This window comes from Ascidiella aspersa, chromosome 7 (assembly GCF_963924565.1).
Source record: "Ascidiella aspersa chromosome 7, kaAscAspe10.2, whole genome shotgun sequence".
In the NCBI taxonomy this organism is placed as follows: Eukaryota; Metazoa; Chordata; class Ascidiacea; order Phlebobranchia; family Ascidiidae; genus Ascidiella; species Ascidiella aspersa.
In genome coordinates this window covers 25,795,791-25,809,467 of record NC_139453.1, presented here as the reverse complement: position 1 = coordinate 25,809,467, position 13,677 = coordinate 25,795,791, and the positions used below count along the sequence as shown (strand labels likewise).

Below are 13,677 nucleotides of genomic sequence, written 5' to 3'. Positions count from 1 at the left end.
AGGAAAGCATTGCGAGTAGAGATGTTCAAAGCAGAATATCGGCGACTCATTTATAATGCTTGCTTTCAATGCGGCGTTAGCTTTTTTTCGGGCGACCAATTACTTCGCGACAAGCATCGCCTAATAATTAAGTGTCAATAGGGTGTATTTACCGCCGCAAGTTTAAATGCGAAATCTTGAGGCAGTGTACGCCTCTCTGTTAGCACCTGTTGTGCATGTTGCTCCAACCAACATACCAATATCAGGCCTAAACAACTAGCAAACTTTCAATTTAATAGGTTGCGTATTAGGCACATAATAGTGTGTTTCATATTGTTCGAAACTACAGATTTAAAGTCTGTTTTAACAGTGATTGCTCGGACCAAGCCATGGTGAAAAGTTACCGAGTAAAAGTTTGCAAAAGTATTGCAAACCATAGGCGTTAAACCATTTTAAGTCTTTAGGAGAATGATAATATTTGCTTTTCAAACACGTGAGCTGGCCAAAATGTAATAAAATGGCCATACACATTATCTACGTAAATTCTATTTATCAAATATATGTTTCGATCATTCCCCAAATACTACGCCATATTTGAACCCCTTTCGCATCAAAGTGGGGAAGTTTTCGGCCCATATCTGTTTTTGCTTGCAGAAACAAGTTAAGGAAAATGAAAAACAAAATATGAAATATATAATATAAAATACACAATACAAAATACAAAATATTAAAAAATAAAAAGTATAAATCAAAAAATAAAAAATAAAAATTTAAAAATGAATATGAAAAACAAAAATTGAAAAAAATAAAAAATAAAAAATAAAATCAATTTAAAAAAAAAATTAAAACAAAATAAAAATAAACACTAAGCCCTGAAAATATACCCCCTGACAAAATATACAACAACCGCACCCCCGTCTAGTTCGTATTTAGTTCTCAATCTCTTAAAGTCGGATGGCGCGGTTAAAATACACATTGTTATGAGACAGTGGGATTTCTTACTAAATAACAACAATTACATTTTATCCCGCTTTAATGTGGATACTTTATGTCAAGTTATTTATGTGCTTATTGAAGTGAGGAAGTAGTGCAGTTTGAAGTGAATATGGTTGCCCCCTCCAAAATAAAAATACCGCCAACTTGCTTGTCGGTTTGCATATTTATATGGGCCAAAAAAGTATTTTCGGGACATATCTTGTTTTTGCCCGAAAATGTTTCAGACTGATTTTTGAAAGCTTTAAAGAAAAAGAGTACATCGTTGAATTCTTAACATTTCAGACAAGACATAGAGTGGTATGTAGGTGTGCATAAGAGGTTTATGAGTCTATACCCTTAGGCACCTTTGATTAGGGGACAAAAAACCTAAAATACTGTGACGTCATCGTTGTAGATTTCGGTAGCTATCGACTACCATCTATAGCGGTATAAAAACTCAATACAGAATTCGGTTACAGTGGCTTGCTTTGTTTAGCTCGCCAAGCGACAGGACACCTGCTGCGCTTTATTGTCCCGCGGTGCGTCTTTCATTGAGCGCAGTGTAGTAAGTCAAGTATACCATAGGCGTTGAACCATCTTAGACATCGTAGAACTTTTAAATTTTCAGACATGCTGTAGAGTGGCATGTAGGTGCGCTGTAGAGGTTTATGAGGCTGCACCCCTAGGTGCCTTTGATTGGGGGACAAAAAACCAATAATGTGACGTCATCGTTTTAGTTCTCTGTAGCTAGGCTTCATTTATATGACGTTGGTGAACTGTCACCAAAAAAGCTCGAAAGTTTTGTTAAAGGTAAAGCTTTAGGCGTCAAGTGCCAGTTTGTCACTGTCTCTGGGAATGCTTTTTGGGGGGATTTTAAGCGGCACAAGTTGAATAAATAAATAAAATATTTTGATTTCAAAATGATTCGGAAATTAGTTTTGCTTAGTCTCTACCAAACTAACGTATATAAAAATAATCCCTGGCAACTACCCTTTTCGCTTCTAAGCCATAAATTAGAGCGGGAAGTTTTCGGCCCATATCTGTTTTTGCTTGCAGAAACAAGTTAAGGAAACTATAGAACATGCAACGCATATGCTGAACCACAAAGTGAAAATAATAGTATTTAGCAATAACTCTGTTAAGTAACGCTATTTTTAACGACCCACTACCCCCCTCCCCCCACACAAAAAATAGAAATAAGCACTAAACCGTGAAAATATATCCACCCAAAAATGTACAACAACCGCACCCCGTCTAGTTTTTTTTACAGTCAAATTTTGTGGCTCAGTTTTGACAAAGAAAACAACTCAGTTAGCACATGAAATTTTCACAACTGTTAGGTATCCTTTCAAACTGTATTCTTATATAAAAATTTAGGCCCAGGATCTAAGAGGTGGTTTTTAGGGGGGTAAAACTTTCATTTTTCGGTAATTTTGGTTTTAAGCACTTTTCAGTGATAAAAAAATGTAAAAAAAATCTGATATATTTATGAATGATGGATACATGTCATATATAATATTAGGTAACAAAAATTTAAACCTTACCCCTGAACTGTTCATCCGGGGGGTTAAAATGCACAACACTTTAGGAAATTTCTATGATATATTTACAATACAAGGAAATGACATCAAAATCTCAAAATTTCACAAATGTAATTAAAACATTTAAAGCTAATGTTAAAATAAACATTTTACCTCTTGGAAAAAGAGGAGTATATTAGGGGGGCAAATATTAAAATTCGGCCGTTTTGGTGTTTGGAGGTGTCTAATAATTTAAAGAAAAAATTGTTAAATATTTTTAATCTATAAAGACAAATTATAGGTTTGCTTCGCAGCAAAATTGACTTTTAACTCAAAATAATTAACCTTTTGGGGTAAATAATTAATCAAAAATATAGAAATTAAAGTGATCTATTGATAGAATATGATTGCAAACAGAAGTGTACACTGCCTTCAGGTTTTGCATTTACCCTTCAGATTTTGCATCTGCGGCGATAAAATATGTTTTCTTAAGAGCAATAATTTATTTTACTAAGAGAAGCCTCTTTCTAAAAAGCAAGTCGCACAGGCCCAATCGCCCAATTTTACTAAGACGTGCCACTTCGCACAATAAACGTTGCACGCGTGGGACACAAAGGCGCAGCAGGATGCCGATCGCTAGATGGACTGAATAAAGCCAGCGATATGAACGAATTCTTTATTGAAGTTTTTCTGCCGCTAGATTGGGGTAGATAGCTGTAAAGATCTAAAACGATTACGTCACACTATTGACTTTTGTCCCCCAACTAGAGGCGCATAGGGGTGACAGAAAAAAATGTTGAATATTTTTTAATTATAAAGACAGATTATAAGTTTGCTTCTCAGCAAAATTTAGACAAAGACCACTGACAACCAATCTTGTAAAAGTTCACAATGTCCAACTAATAACACGCAACTTCGAGCCACATGCGCTTTTGCCTGCTAAAGCACCGAAACAGAAAACACAACATTTGGAGAATATGGACACTGACAAATACGACCCGTTGAAAGAATATAGATTAACTAGGGAATAACCCTGGTAAAATATAGCGGAACCGCACTATACCCCCTGGTAAAATATAGCGGAACCGCACTATACCCCCTGGTATAATATAGTAGAACCACAGTCGCATAATATCCCCCTGATATAATATAGTAGAAGCGCGCTGTACCCCCCTGGTAAAATATACAAACACCGCACACCCTGTCTAGTTCCATGTTTGGTTTTGCACTGGCAACCAGGGCTACAGAGTCGGTTAAAAACAATCCGAGTCCGACTCCGGCCAAATGTGCAATTTCACGAGTCCCGAGTCCGGCTCAGACTCTACAGCAGTGGTTATTAAACTTTTATTTATTTCGCAGCACAAATTAACAGAACAACAATATAGTAACTTTACTATCGTGCTATCTCTCCAGTGTGAATAACAGGTGTTGTTAGTGTGCAACACTTCAAAAAATTCAGTTGAGGAATGAGATATGTATGAGTAAAGAACAAAAGGAGTGATATACAATTCTGACATTGTATAGTAGGGGTTATTTTCGTGACGTCATACTGACGCTTGCAACGTCAAATATGTATCTTCCTAAGGGTTTTTCAAAGCGACGCTATGCTCAAATAGTAAGATAGGAAATTAAAAAGTTGAACAAAATTGGTCTTTTGTAGTAGGTGTGGTAGATCCATACCGCTAATCTATACAAAGTATGAAATCACTCAGAATTGTGTTTCAAAAGTATAATACCAATGATTAGAATGCGACAAGCAGGCATGATATGATTAGTTTCGTATGCTATACACTTTTAGCGTACCAGAAGGCTATAGTCAAGTTATGGACTGATCTCAATTAAAGGAAAACATGTCGTTAAACGAGGCATATCCAAACCACTTATTTAAAACTGTATTTTTAAGAATAATTTGACAAATTCAGACACATTTATCATTGCTGAATATTTGTTTTTCCAATATATAACAGTCCGGAAAAAGCGTACTATCTGACCCCCACAAATATAGAAAAGAAATTCCTTACTTAAAGGCACAGGATTTTATAACTGTCACCAAAGCATTACATTGTAATCTGTTCTATGCGTTGTAGATGAAACATTACGACAATCACTGATGGAAAACATTGATGTTGTCTTTGGATCGCAAAGAATCGAACCGGTTCTGCTCGATGTTATTCAAACAAAACAAAAAACTCAAGAAAAATTCGGCATCAGTGGGGGTTTATTACGTCACAAACACGTTACTAGTGACGCAACATTCCTTACCGTCGAAAATATAGTTCCTTCTGCAAAGCGAAACGCCGAAACACAGTCGGAATTGGAATGCAACAACCAATCTGCAAAACGTAAATTTATCCAAAAACATGGCAACGTTGTGGGCGTGGTTGGTATTGCTGGAATTGGCAAATCTACTTTTGGAAAGCAATTCTTACAGCACATTAAGAGCACACATGAGACGAATGGCGACTGTTATCTATTTCTTATCTTTCTTCGTGATTTCGACTTCAGCATCCCCATCTCCATTCTCCAGCTCCTGCTCCAATCTGCTCTTCCTGAGTGGGAACATATTACAGAAAGCGACAACCAACTTCTAAAACGTATCAGTAAATCGCCCAATACTTACATTGTGTTTGATGGTTTGGATGAAGCACGACTTCCAAATCTTTCCGAAGCTCCATCTGCTATCGGCTTGTTCGATAAGGCGACTCCTGACATAATCTTCAAGAATATTCAAAACGGTCGTGTGCTTTCTGATGCTCACAAGATGCTCATATCACGACCAGGATCATATGACGACCTCTATCATCTCTGCAAACCTATCTTCACAGGCTGTGTAGTTGGGTTGGGTGAAGAATCTCAAGATTTATTGATTCGCAGAAATTCACCAAACGAAGAGGAGTGTAATAAGGTTTTAAATGCTTTGGAGAAAAATCCTTCAGCGAATAGCTTGTGTTTTATTCCAGTGTTTACCAACTTAGTGGTGTTATACGCTCAGCATTGTGATTCGGATATGGAAGGTTTCTCCATTACAGATATATTTACTTCTTTTGTTATTCGCTGCTTTGCATATCCACATTCAGTTCTGGAACCAAATGATCTGCTTAAGCTTTCACAATTAGCACTAAATGGTATGCTTAACAACAAGCTCGTTTTCCAATCTAGAGATCTGATAAGTTGCGGAGTGAACGCTAAGGCTTGGGAAGAATTCATCAATCTTCAATGGAAATTCAGCGATTTAAATTATAAGATTCTGGAAGGCAATAGGAGCTATTTCTTCTCTCACCTTCTTTGGCAGGAATTCTATACTTCTTTGCACTTAATGTTTGACACAGAGATGGACGGATTCATAAGAATCCTTGAGGTTTTAGAGGAGGAAGAGTGGAAGATGGTTTTGCGCTTCCTCTTCGGCCTCATCAATCCAGCAGTCCTCGACAAACTCACATCTCTCAATCCTTCATTGGAAACATGTGATTTCGAAACAAAGAAAATCGTGCTGATGGAAATGTTCACTAGAAAGATTATCGAGTATAAAACTGTATGTTTCTCAGATTACCCAGTGCACATCGATGCTTGTTTTGATTCCGAAACTTTCGGCGTTCTGAAAAAATTTGAATCTCGTGACGACAACGATTCACTTTTTACACTTTGCAGTTTAGCTCACGAATCCAGGTGTGGCGAATTCACGAACTGCCTTGCCAGTTTTCTCCCAGATAAAATTTTAATCTCAGGTGTAATTCTTCCGAATCACGTGACAAGTCTTTGTTACGTGTTACGTGCAACTGACAGGCAAATATCGATCAATATTGGGGTTTATATGGAACGAGCAACTTTCACGGAAAATGGATTACGTCATTTTTTTGACGGAATATCAACAACACGTCATCAGGTTAATACGTTTGACATCTTTATTTTTGTTGTTTATGCAACTATTTTCTTGTTGATTCTAGGTGATTAAGTTTTGCATTGAAAACACTAAGATAACAACTCACGAAATCGACGAAATTATTTCTCATGTTCCACACATGAAAGAACTTGTGTTTGATTCATGCGAACTTTCATGTGAGAGCATCAGAAAAATACTGGAATCCATCAAACTACGAACAAATTCAGTACGTCTAGCCACAGAAGTACATTATAAATTATATTTTTCGTATTTGTATGATATTGTTATACTGTTTGCGTAATGGCATTTTCCAAAAGTCTAACTGGGGTCGCGGTAATTATTCGTTTGTCTGTTGTTATCTAAAAAAAGGCGAACATATGCAGGATATTGCAATTAAGCCGTTTTGTAAGACATTTACGACTGTTATCCAGGCGAAGACTAAACATTTTTTCTGGATAATTGCAAATAGCCTATATTTTTTTACATTTGAAAGGCAATCAAAATGAAAGCTTTGCTTTTTAAAGTAAACCTTTCAATTGGTCAATATAACTTTTAAACGCCATTTTGTTTATTAAAAACTTAGTTACATTGTACAGACTAAACGCTGCACACTTTGCATGATCATTGATGACTTTTGATGTTTTACCAGCTGCAAAGAAACTGTTCTAGCTTACCGATTTTAATTCTTGTAGTCTGTGCCTAAAAAGTGCATTAAGCCTTAATTATTTTAAACGCTTTTTCCATTTAGAAGCAGGTAGTGAAACCGAACCCAAACCAAATTGTAATTTTTTTCTTAATAATATAACCGGTTTTAAGCCAATTTTTTCCGAAACGTAACCGAACCTAAACCGTTTTGTAAGATTTTAGAGAACCGAACAGGAACTCAATCGAATATTTTAAAAGAACCTGAACTTTTATCGAACCCGAACCTGTAAGGAAATCGGTTCACTCCAGCATGACGTTATAACTTGTATTTTACAGAGTCAAGTCATGCTATGTTTGAACTTTCATGGAAAAAAATAACATTTTTCGAAACCACGTTGCTTTTTAATTTTTTAGGTATTTTAGTGATGAGCTGTTTGCTTTTTAATACGCCACGAAACTCGTATTTCATATAAGTTATAATCCAATAATTATTCTCCACATTTATTTATACACATTTTTGGATTTAGCGTAACTTAAATTGAATTCGAACCGGATCTTTATAAACCGGGTTTGAAATAACTGTGGTCCGCAGGGCTGAACCGGAACTTTTAAATTGCTCCGAACCCAAACAGGAACTGAACCGTATTCCGAAAAATCCTTGAACCCGAATCGAACCTGAACCTGAAAAGCCAAACTGTTCGATTCTCTGTTTAGAAGTCCTTTCAACGTACAAAGACAATAACCTACTTCAAATATATTGTTTTGTCACAATTGCTATATTTTGTTCACAATTGCAATCGTCCGACCGAATAGCTTATTTTTGTGTTTTGTTTTTCTGCGGTTTACTGAGACTAACTATCAAAAGGTTAGGAAAATAGTCCCATTAACAACATAGATCGTTGTATTATTATAACATTTGTTCCTCTTTTATGGAAAACAGACTGGTCATGAAATTGTTTTTCGCTGGTTAGTATGGTTCTATTGAACAGATGAATTTTTCACTTATAATAATACACCTACCATAGTTTCATCGCTTAGAAAGATGACAAAAGTATAATGCAAAATGCTTTACGTTTATTGTATTTAATTATAAAGAGGGTTCTTCCGACAATTATTTATTCTGTACCGACGTTTCGATAACCTATCCAGGTAATCTTCATCAGGGCATATAAACTTGTAACCTTGCAGAGGTATATATACAGTGAAGAAAAACGACGAAAAAACAAGGTGACAAAACGAGGCGTTTATTGTATTTGGAACCTTTTTTGGAAAATTACACACATTAAGTAAAGTTATAGCAAAAATATTTAATGTTTTCCTAAATGTTTCAATAGGAAATACGGATAAAAAAATTAATGGAACTCATTCTGTCGCTGAAATCCATTTGACTTAACTTAGGTCTTGTATCCAAAAGTCACGTAAAAATACATATCTCTGTAAATAAAACAGCAAAATGCAAAATATTTTTCTTTAAAAAATAAGGACAAATCTATTTAAACGATGACATATGGGAGCCCTAACGGAAATGGCATTGATTTACCAAAGTCATAAAAAATACACTATTTGTGTTAATCGGATGTGTACAAGACAACCCAAACAAGCCATTTTTTCCTGTTTCTCAACTGAAAATGCGACCCGCATTAATCTTTGTCCACCTTTTTCCGTCAGATTGACATCCTTGATTTGACTGGCCACGATCTGGGCGATGCTGGCGTCACACTCTTATGCCAATGCCTTGAAAAGATTGAAAGATTTGACCTGGAGCAGTGCAATATTACTGACGACCAAATTGAGTGTCTGGCAACGAAACTGCTTGAATGCAGAACTGCGGTAATATTATCTTACTCATTTGCAATCAGATATTCGTTTAATATAAACCTAACATACGGTACCAGTATGTAATTATTTACCGTAGCAAGACAAGAGAAACTATTGGTGAGGTTGTTATATATTTTGTCGGGTTGAATGTATTTTATTTTGTTAGCCTTGTATCGTTAGTTTGTCAGTGCCAGCGGACCGGTATAATAGCTTTATTTACAAGAATTAATTTTAAACATTTCCCATTAGTGTTGTGGTTTAAGGTTCATATAGTGCTTGATACAATTTAGCATGGCTTGTTTTTGCAAGCAAATTAATATTCCACAAAAAGTACCTTTTTATTTTTTATCCCTCTTCCCAAATAATCACCCCGGACCTCTGCACCCCACCAAAGAAATACAACTTGTATAAAAAACATATTTTAATTTGGATCTCCTGTCCAAAACACTTACTTAAGCCATACGACCGAAATAAGAACAACATCAACATCGGAATAAAACGCACTTCGAAATAAGCAAAAATAGAACAAATATCTAATAGTCGAAATCATGTCTCAATCGGAATAAGTCTTAAATCCGTCGTAATGAGACCTCAATGACCATATTCAGGCCTATGCAACTTTTTACCTGACCCCGAACCCCACCCCTAACTACATCACCAACTCGCCTAATAATTTAAACACAAACTCAATTTGTAACACGAAAACATGGGCGTACAAACGTCGACACAAAAACGGCCGATGCCAGACCGACAAACCCTGATCGTCCCATACCATCTCCATACAGTTTCAGGTGCTATTTTGGCCATTTAGGCCTTATTACGATTAATGAACGTATTCCAACTAGTTTACATCTTATTCTGTCGTAGATATATATTAAAAACATAATTTTGATCTCCAACCTAACAAAAAAACTAACCCCTATCACAAACTGCCCCTCGGTCAAAAAATCTCGTAACACCCATACGGAAAATAAAATAATGATAAATATTTTGAACCTCTCCCCTGAAAATAAATCATCGGTCAGTTAAATACAAACTATGATAGTAGTACAGGGGTTTACAACCGGTCAAAGATAAAAAGCTGCATTTTTTATACAAAGAGCCACTCCTTACGCATTTACAGAAATAAATGCAATTTCATTTTTTCCTTCCTCACATACAGCTTAACTTTGTTTCGCATTGAACTTATTATAAATGTTGCCCACTATCCAATATTGCGTATAGGCTACAATTAAGCGAATTTTTATTCACACTACATGACTTCTTAACTAAAGGCCGTTACTTTGTTAAAGTTTCTGAAATATAACTTTACTTTACAAAAAACAATAACTTCTGAGAAGGAATGAACCCAGTAATTTTGTACTATGGCCACTTAAATTTTCGAACCATGCCTCCTTAAATTCCTCTCACACAAAACAAGCATAAATACATTCAAGAAAAGGGAGACAAAATCCGCCCCTTGTAAGTTAGCAAATAACGATGAGAAGCACAGTTAGCAACGTTTTTATGCTGCAAGATTTCGTAAACCGTGCTAAGATATATTGCAAAGTTAAACGTGTTTCGCAAGATGCGCTTTAAATTTTGCAGTTAAATAATTAAAATAGGCCAATATTTAAGCACGCGAAAATTGACACTAAACATCCTAAAAACTTTAATACAATCTGAACGCAATAGCCAGGTTGATGACAATAGACCAGTAACCTAAGTCAATTATTTATTCACAGTTGCATAGTACTCTATTGTTTCTTCACAGTTAAAGCCATTTGGGAAATATCTATAATGCAAGCATTTTTACATAAAATAAATATATAACTACGACGTAGTTACTACGTTATACATTCAAACAACGTTAACTTTCAGACAATTAGCGCATCCAAATTTTGTGTCTTGGTTTTTGGGTCAGGTGTGTCTATTGCAGTTCTCCATATTTTTTACCATATGTGATCAATACGCTTTTGTCGCACATTTGTGCTCCCCTTTAGTTTTCCAAGTGGTATAGAAGGCGGCTCCCGCACTGTAATCTATACTTGACTTGACCACTTGGAAGCCGCATGCTTTTTGCGAGTCGCTTGTTGGCCAGCCCTGAATTAACACAACGTACTTTTCACAGATGAAATTTGTAAATTTGAGCCGAAACAAGATCGGGTCACGTGGCTTTGAGATCATTGCACAAGTTGTTCATAAAATCGAGCAACTTGAATTGGTCGATTGCGACATGAAAGACGACGGTTTGTCAAAGCTGAGCAGTGCCATCACAAATCTGCAACAACCCGTACGTGAGAATGTTTAACGATTGCAACATTTACGTAAAGTTGTTCTTATTTACGAAAACTAAGAGATTAGATAAAATATGCAGCATATTTATTTCTTTGCATAAATTTGGTCCTCAATGGACTCTACGATTTCTAAAAAGTTCCAAAATTATAACTAGCAGCCAATAAGTTTTTCTTTCTAGTAGCTCTTGAGGTAAATTTTAATTGACTACCAGTTTGTTTTGTATTTACTATATAACATCCATAAAAAGTTATATTTTGGCCTCATTTATAGGTTCTTTAACTCGCTTATCTCCTCCTTGGTGAACCTGCCTAGCAGTTTTCCCCGATAGTTTTACAATCAAGTCTTTTTCCAATTTTTTACTTTTTACCTCTTTGCAAATTTAGATTTCGTGGTTGATATTGGATGACAACTCCTTTGGGTCACGTGGTTTGAAATCCTTTTCCGCTTGCGTCAGCAACATTGAAAGTTTATGGCTCAAAAATTGCGGAATTGTTGGACTTGATTTGGAAGATCTTACCAAAGCAATCGTCAAATTAAAGAAGCCGGTAAACATTGTCTTACATTTTTAACTTATAATTTGTGCTATCATACGTTTAATAGTGCTATCATACGTTCTTTTTACTCAAATTACTTTAAATAACTACATTTTATAACGACATAAAGTTTAATTATCTAGGGTTATCATACGGTCGTTTTACATTTTTTTAAATTAAAATTCGTTTATAATTATTACAATATTACAACTACATAAAATGTAGTTATCTTTTTCGTTTAAAGATGCGTATGTTTGATTTATCTGGAAACGCAATTGGTTTAAGAGGTATTGAGTTCGTTTCGACTTGTGCACACAACATTGAGGATCTACGGCTTTACAATTGCGACATCACAGGCTCTGGATTAAAATATTTGACGAACGCGATTGCAAAACTAAAGAGGCCGGTGAGTTTAATATCTAAATTTATATTAAATACATGGTGCAGCAAAGTTTATTTTTTAAACGTGATCACCATCTTTTCTGAGCAACATTTTGTGCATAACTTGAGCCGAGGAAAATAAATATTAAAATGGTATTTACAGATGAACGTACTGGGTGTTGGTAACAACCCACTTGGAGATGAAGGAGGCGAACTACTGGCCTCATGCGCTCATAACATTCAGGGTTTGTCTTGTGATGATTGTGGGATATCGAATGACGTCAAGCAAAATATCATGTTACGCCTTTAAGCTTTGGTACGTCATTTCATACATCATGGCGCTTATATGATTTCTTATCTGCGATTTGTTTGATTTAAGGCTTAAAAAAGAAAAAATCCAGACACTATTTGAAAGAAAGAGAAAAAGTGCGACATCATGTGATTCATGTGATTCATGACATGCCGACTACGCCCCCAAGTGACTGAAAAAAACAATTTGTCGCACGAAAATTAACACCAGCAGCTTTCCAGCCTTTCCTGGAAAATATTGAGTGAAAGGTTCACCAGGACTTGTATTGTCATGAATGGCTATAACAAATATATGTATAATTATTTTAGCTTTTGACACCGTGGCTATCAGGTGGGAAATGAGACAGATTGACCTGCTAAGTCTCTCTTTCTTGCTGATCGCCATCGACCTCATTTTACAAAGTACCAGGAAAATATCACCATTTCAACCCCACAGCCCCTATTTGTAAATCACCCAGGCTTGCCGCCTATAAGCGTACGCCGTTACCTTAACCCTTTTACACCCCCTCTAATTACCACCATATTTCCAACATAATACTGTCAAAAAACATTGAACGTAATAAATAAACATGACCAATGCTAACCGAAATTACTTGCCTTAAATTCATACCCTATACCTCCGCCTTGCAACCGCGTAACTAAACTCCTAACCTAATAACAGTCCACTGTGCGTTGTTGGCAATAGCCTACTATTGTGGTTGTTTGCGTCGTCTTCTGTCATAAGAACTGTTGTGTCCATTACAACTTTGCCCATGCATGGAGCATTTTACGACGTTTGTGTCGCTTTTTCGGCGTGGAACAGACCGCCATATTTTAGAATCAACCCTCCTAGTTGTCCCTTTGCCGTTAAGAGAAATAAATTATCTCTAGTTTAATCATGTTAGACGTCCGCTACGGTCCCTGTGTTGTGAACCCTGGCCATTTGTACAAAGCGTCAAATCACACCTCGCATGTGCATATTCAGTTGAAAATAACTTTTTTCGATTTGTTTTGCAATGTTATGGTAATTCTTTGCTGTCTCACTTTTACATTGTCTCTGAGATGAACTATTCAAGTTTTACGCGCCTCAAAAAATGTTTTGGAACCGTCAATGTATATATTTGTGTGAATCGTTTGTTGTTTTACTTGGCGCCTTTTATTTTACAAAATAATGCTGTAGTTCGATAATCAACGAAAATTTTTTAGTTTTCTACTTACCGTTGTAAATATTATGATTACGATGTTTTGTTAAGGTTTGTTTATCTTGTTATGTAGGTTTGTAGGGGTAACTTTAGTATTGGATAAAATCGTTTGACTTGCTGTTGATTTTGCTTTGGTCTGTGTTATGCTCAATTGATTGCTTGTTCATTCCACAATAAAG

The 13,677-nt window shown here is 35.9% G+C and overlaps 1 protein-coding gene across 1 annotated transcript; it reads left to right on the top strand.

Annotated features, from left to right (window-relative positions):
• The first annotated feature begins 10,296 nt into the window (after positions 1 to 10,296).
• On the top strand, positions 10,297 to 12,766 carry LOC146138667 (ribonuclease inhibitor-like). Its single transcript, XM_083394647.1, has 6 exons — positions 10,297 to 10,308; positions 10,928 to 11,089; positions 11,478 to 11,639; positions 11,872 to 12,033; positions 12,172 to 12,253; positions 12,627 to 12,766. Exons 1-6 carry the CDS (start codon positions 10,297 to 10,299, stop codon positions 12,764 to 12,766), a joined length of 720 nt encoding a protein of 239 aa, XP_083250773.1.
• Positions 12,767 to 13,677: the final 911 nt, after the last annotated feature.

Bases quoted from the DNA above. Each gene is read 5' to 3' on its own strand.
- LOC146138667 (XM_083394647.1), top strand. The intron at 11,640-11,871 runs GTAAACATTGTC...TTTCGTTTAAAG, and splicing joins TCGTCAAATTAAAGAAGCCG to ATGCGTATGTTTGATTTATC. The intron at 12,254-12,626 runs GTTTGTCTTGTG...TAATTATTTTAG, and splicing joins ATGCGCTCATAACATTCAGG to CTTTTGACACCGTGGCTATC.